This window comes from Solanum stenotomum, unplaced genomic scaffold, assembly GCF_019186545.1.
Source record: "Solanum stenotomum isolate F172 unplaced genomic scaffold, ASM1918654v1 scaffold18581, whole genome shotgun sequence".
In the NCBI taxonomy this organism is placed as follows: domain Eukaryota; kingdom Viridiplantae; phylum Streptophyta; class Magnoliopsida; order Solanales; family Solanaceae; genus Solanum; species Solanum stenotomum.
Window position 1 is genome coordinate 18,221 of NW_026025111.1, and position 6,143 is coordinate 24,363.

Below are 6,143 nucleotides of genomic sequence, written 5' to 3' on the forward strand. Positions count from 1 at the left end.
AAATTCGATGAAAATAAGGATGGAAAGATTAGCAAAGAAGATCTCCGGGAGGCAGTCCGATCGAACGGAGGCTGGTTCCGCCGGATAAAGGTCCATCGGGCTGTTAAATCTGCTGATGTTAACGGCGATGGATCCATTGATGAGGATGAAATCATGAACCTCGCGGAGTTCGCGTTGAAGCACTTAGGTATTAGGATTGTGTCTTATTAATTTTCATGTTTGCATGTTTGTAACAATAACTAACTATTTCTGTTGGAGCTTCGATGAACAAAGTTATATTGATATATATATATATATGTGTGTGTGTGTGTGTGTGGCGTTTCAAGGTGGTCACTAGACAATTTCCAACATGTTGTACCACACAAACCAAAACATAAATACATAACCATATCGAATTAATTTTGTAATGATATAATAGTTAACGAGTTCCTTAAAAATGAGAAAAATAACTTCCCTAATAAAATAAAATAAAACCAAGTTTCACACGTGTGTCCTACCCACCCTCCACCACTCCATACCCTGTAGTAAGAAATTCACTTTTTTTTTTTTGAAAAAGATTTTCCTTCGTACCGAACACACTCTAAGCCACCTACAGTAGATTTACTGTTAACTTATGCAACGAAGCTAAATTTTCCATTTAGTTTCACACTCCCTATATTTGCGTAGCCTAAGGCTCTCCTCTCTCTCTCCCTTTTTTGGCCAACACCATTTTCACCGAGTCAAAACCTAAAATATAATGAACAGAAGGAAAGGAGATCAGAAAGTCAGACGAACAACTTCACTATAGGTATAGGTTGAATGTTTTCGTGAGCAGTAAGCAGCATATCTCCCCTTATTTTGGGAAAGCTAGTGGCCGCGTGTGAATTTTTTCAAGGCAAAGGGTAGCCTGATTCAATATTGTTGTTTGCTCTGATCCAATCGAGGTGGTTTTCATTTACCAACATTCTAAAATCCTATGAATGAGAACTTGATCTAAAGTACTCTTATATTACTAGCAATTAAAAGTTCTGAGACACAATTTTCTTCCAATTAGTTAATGAATCCATAGAGCAGCATATAAAATAAACATACAACTCCAATGTTAAAATTATCCAGCACGAAAACACTACCTCATGGTAACAACACTTTTGCCCATATAACAAGAGTTTAAATAGGTGACCAAAACCTCTGCAGCTTCTTATGAACTATTACAACATTTTACAAAATCCAACTCATTCGATCGTTATGGAACTTATTTGTAATTTCCTCCGAAAATTGTTTATATACATGAACGCAGAGCAAATGAGTAAAAAGCAACTATTGATGCATGCTAGTAACTTCCATGAGCAATAGATACAGTTACAGTGAAGCTGTCTTTGGCTAAGCCAAAGAATGAAGCTGTGTAGTTTAGAGTATGTAATTACCAACTCGTCTCTTTATGCAAATAAAGTAAAAGGAGAGAAAAATTACAACATAGGTTCGCATTGTGAGTCCACTCACACGTGTTTTCTCTTAGCATGCGATATGCAGATCAAGAAGCTATTCTCACATAGTCAGCCTCCGTAAGCTGCACATATGAGAAAACAAGACGGACGATCATTAAAATGAATGTAATCGTGAAAATGCTCTGATGCTCCACGTTAAGATAGCTAACTGTGAGGGGAACAATTGAAACTCGAGATATCACAGATTAATATCTCTTTGCTCTATCAAATGCTAAATGGTCAAGTATAAAAAGGGGAAGCCCGGTGTACTAAGCTCGCTCTATGCGCGAGGTCTGGGGAAGAGCCAGACCACAAGAGTCTATAGTACGCAGCCTTACCCTGCATTTCTACAAGAGGCTATTTCCACAGCTCGAACTTGACCGGAGGTCACATGGCAGCAACTTTACCAGTTACGTCAAGGCTCTCCCCTTCTATATGGTCAAGTATCATCTATGCGAAAAAAGAAAAGCTAAGAAATCCAACCTGCTCACTGAGGATATGGGTGGAAACAAGTCATTAACACAACCATGTAGACAGGAGTATGACATTGTATCTGTGTTGCGCTTTAGAACAATTTGACCCTGTACACCATCATAATAATATCATCAAAAAACTGCTACTTGCAAAAGGTCCATTACATTTGACTTCTACATACCTTTGAATTGATGGTGAAGATTTTTCCTTCAGGTATTTCAACCTTGAGGTAGCAGATCTCGTCAGTGTCCCTGTTCCCAAAACCAGCATAAAACGGATTCCTATCATAAGGGAACAATGCCTTGATTTCCTGCAATTTGAAAGTCGATACTCAATATGTTATAATCTATAATTTTTGCCAAAGCTAAGATGACCTAAGATGAATTGCCGAAAGTTAGTCACTAAAACGTCTACACAGCCCTAAAGAAGTTGCAAACATTATTATTCCAAGAGAAAATCTCTGGTAAAAAGGAAGGGGGGGGGGGGGGGGGGGGGNTGAAGCACCAAAAGAGAAAGCGGTGTTGCATTTATCGTGAGAGACGTTTCCCACTCCAAGTTATGATTTCAAGTTTTATCTTATTATACAATCTGTCTTGTGATTATTTATTATATTAATCACATCTGGAGATGTTTCTGCACAGCCATATTTTAAGCGTAGAACACACCAAACAACCCAACTTCTCATCCACCTTAAACAGGAGTAAGTAGATGTAAGTTGTTTATTCCTTTAAATGACAAAAGCACTCTATCAGAAGCAGATCATCACTAGGTTGCAGCAATAGTCCAAGGCCTCCCCAGCCTCGCGGCTTTGGCAGGCATGCAGAACTTCTTTGCTTAATATACTAAAAATACTATAAGGAAAAAAAATGAATCAAGAATTGACCTGTAAGCAAGCAATTTTGAATTCCTGCGGAGCTCTTTTAACCACTGCAAAAGATAAAAGAGTTAGATGCATCTTTCAATCATTCTTTTAGCAATATCCGAAGAACTTCTTCTGGGAGAATTTACTTCAAATATCCTACTACTAAATCAGAAACTGCAAGCACGGAAGTTGAAGTTGAAAAGCACAAGGAAATAGCACCTTTCACATTTTTAGCTCATTCCCAAAAGCATGAAACTAGCAGTCCACTGAACTTATAATGTCTTACGCATTCTAAATGCTTAGTGCTGTTAATACAGTTTGAAGCAACAATCCTTCTTTTTCTATGCAAGGGTAAATAGGTTGTCTACGGCAGGACAGTTACAAAGTGCAAAAATGACTCGAGAATAAGAAAGGACTTAAGAACATGAGAATGATGGAACAGTCGGAAAATTTCCAACAATTGATGCTATGAAACTTCCATGCATCACTACCATTTTTGCTAGAGTAGATAATTTCAACTATGAAATAGTTGTTACCACTTCAGGATTTAGCTCCATGTTCTAAGCACTTAAACGAAAGATCAAGCTAATAAAAACCGGAGCAGTAACTGAACAATTGGCACTATGGAGATGTTAAAATATGAGGTAGTGAGATTGGCGTTACAATGCAAATATGTTTAACAAAAATGAGTGGTAGTAAACAATTAGCACCAGCAAAAACTTACTTCTCCTTCAAAGATATGCCTGCATCACCAATTGAAAAATTATATAATGAAAGAAAGTGCAACATGACACTATAAATAAATTTCTAAAAGAAAAACAGATTTATATTAGCTTTTTATTCTACCCAGATGTTGTAAGATGATTGTGTTTTATTCTATTTATCATGGTTCACACAAATACGGGAAAACAGAATATTACCAACTCAATTGGATATAGTTTAGAGCAATGAAGAATTAAAGGGAAAACTCTTCACAGAATAAAGAAAGGAACAACCTTCTCTATATAGAGAAAGAAAAAGCCCATCAGGAGATGTGACAACTGGTCCTTCCGGTAATCCCTTTCCATCCTGCAATTATCAAAAACACAAAAGATGATGTCAAACTAATGGATGAGGAGAAAAAGGAAATGTACACTTAAGATAAAATACCTGCATAAGATTAAACAGGAATTGTCTAGTTAGATAGGCCTGTGATATAGAACGTGCACTCAAGAAAAGCAATTGATAGCCGTTCTCCTGCAGCAAGAAGACAAGATCATACACTCTTATCCTACTATCAGAGGAAAACCAAACGATATATTTAAATAGAGTAAGTCTAGAAACATTTTGAACCTTAGCAGTCATTGCAAAAGCGCAAAATATGTGTTCCCAATATAATGAACATTCTTTTTTTTTTTAACCAGTACAGTGTAAAGACCACTCTTGTACTAAAGACCTGGATCTAGTAACAATTTACTTGCCATAACTATGAAATTGGCAGCATACATTCTCAAGGTTAATCTGAATAAACCTCCTAAAAAAGGGAGAAGAGAAAATGAATCAAGTCTACAAACCTTGATAGCCGATAAGAGATGTGCAACACCTGTCTGTGACCAATCCCTCCCCACCAAAGGCATGAACTGTCCTAGAACATCAGATCTGTTTAATTGAGAAAAACTATCACACATCAGGCAGAAACAAAGGAAAAATATGATCTACATTTATTAGCTATATATATTAAACAACTCAAACAGAAGTCTAGCATTCTTGTTCACTAAGGAGCCAATAACCAAGAGGCGAACCAACATAAGTTCAATGAGGAGCAAAGGAAACCAGCATAGAAAATTTTAGAGCAGGGAAATGACTAAAGGTAAGAAAGTTGCAATCAATCTGGAAAAGGAACACGTCATGTACGGTTTAAGCAAGTGCATAACAAGAAACAAAGAGAAAGGGGGCAAAAGTAACTAGAAATGACAGTTGTTATCTGTTTCTATGCCATTTTTGATGGAAACACACAACATAGAGTCATAGGGTTGCATTCTATCAAGAAGTCTTGCAGCTATATTTAGCGTCTGCACAAGTTAGAACATAGGAGCCAAGCCAGACACATCAAATGTTTCATTGACTCGGCTAAATTTCATCCCGATTGGAGCCTGGAGACCAATGAAGAAGGGCCAGATCCTTCATTTCCAACCTTCTGATAACTATTAACTTCAAGTTGCACTGTCAGATAACCCCTATTTCCCTAGAAAATGTTTCAAGGTCATATAGTATACACTATGGATGTGGTTGCAACATATAAATGGTTGGCAGTTTGCACCTCTCATAGTAATTACCCACCTTGGTGTAAAAAAGATTGTCTTATATTCTTTGCCAAAATAGCATCCCCTGTCCTAGATAAAAAATCTTCTCTTCAACCATTAATTACTTTTTGAACACTACTATTATAGCTAAAATTATCAAAACAATAGAAAAAGAATATTGCAAAAGTTAAAGAGGACCCACTTTCTATAGGTGCATAAAAAATAATAAATCCTAAGCTGATACTCTTATGCCTCATAAGTCTCACTTTTGACCGAAAGTCGAAGCAATATTGGACATAAGATAACATGTAGCACTTCAAGATCTAGAAAATTGATACAACACAACAATACTACAAGTTGGAGCTTTTTCCCCTCCAAAATATTGAAATGATTAAGAATATTGTGATAAAAGATCAACTCTTGAAAAGTATCAAATGACAATTCTTTGGGGGGAAAATCAAGAATGACAGAAGTACTACTATGATATGAAATGCACTATTTGAAGGTTTCAGTTCCGGCATAAGATCATAGAGGGAGAGAAGACGAGCAAGATGTATCTTAACAAAAGTATTTGCTTTCTCCATGAATCACAATCAATACCTAGTTTGATGGACTCGGGAATTGATAAATTTCAGCAATTATATCAAAGCTTGTAATCCTAATGTGCCTCAGAAGGGCTAAGAATCTCCTAATCATGTAAAGGATGGATCTTGAATTGAAGTCTTGGACAACCATAGGTCATTATCAGATTAAGTTCATAATTAGTTTATGACTGGAGTAGGCTGCTTGGTGTGCAGTGAGTGACATGAGCTTTTTCAGCATTGATTTTCGTAGTTTTTGAATTCATTTCTAGTTATATTACCATTGTGTGCAACTCTATGCAACATTTAACGGACAAAGTCGGTGGTAAACATAGAAAAAGCTCCAAGTTTGGGATTCAAAGTTCTCTTTCGAAAGTAGAAAAGATAAAAATCTCAACTTCATATCTATTTGTAAACCCACTTTTCTCTACAATTAATTATGTATCAACTCTACTCTTAATCTCCCAAGACAAACTACGAA

The 6,143-nt window shown here is 36.5% G+C and overlaps 1 protein-coding gene across 1 annotated transcript; it reads right to left on the reverse strand.

Annotated features, from left to right (window-relative positions):
- Nucleotides 1-1,214: 1,214 nt before the first annotated feature.
- Nucleotides 1,215-4,466, reverse strand: LOC125850680 (phosphatidate phosphatase PAH2-like). Its single transcript, XM_049530535.1, has 7 exons — nt 4,353-4,466; nt 3,949-4,035; nt 3,795-3,867; nt 2,821-2,864; nt 2,119-2,247; nt 1,947-2,044; nt 1,215-1,546 (listed from the first exon to the last, which is right to left on the reverse strand). The coding sequence occupies exons 1-7, from the start codon at nt 4,464-4,466 to the stop codon at nt 1,525-1,527; spliced, it is 567 nt and encodes a 188-aa protein (XP_049386492.1). The 3' UTR covers nt 1,215-1,524.
- Nucleotides 4,467-6,143: the final 1,677 nt, after the last annotated feature.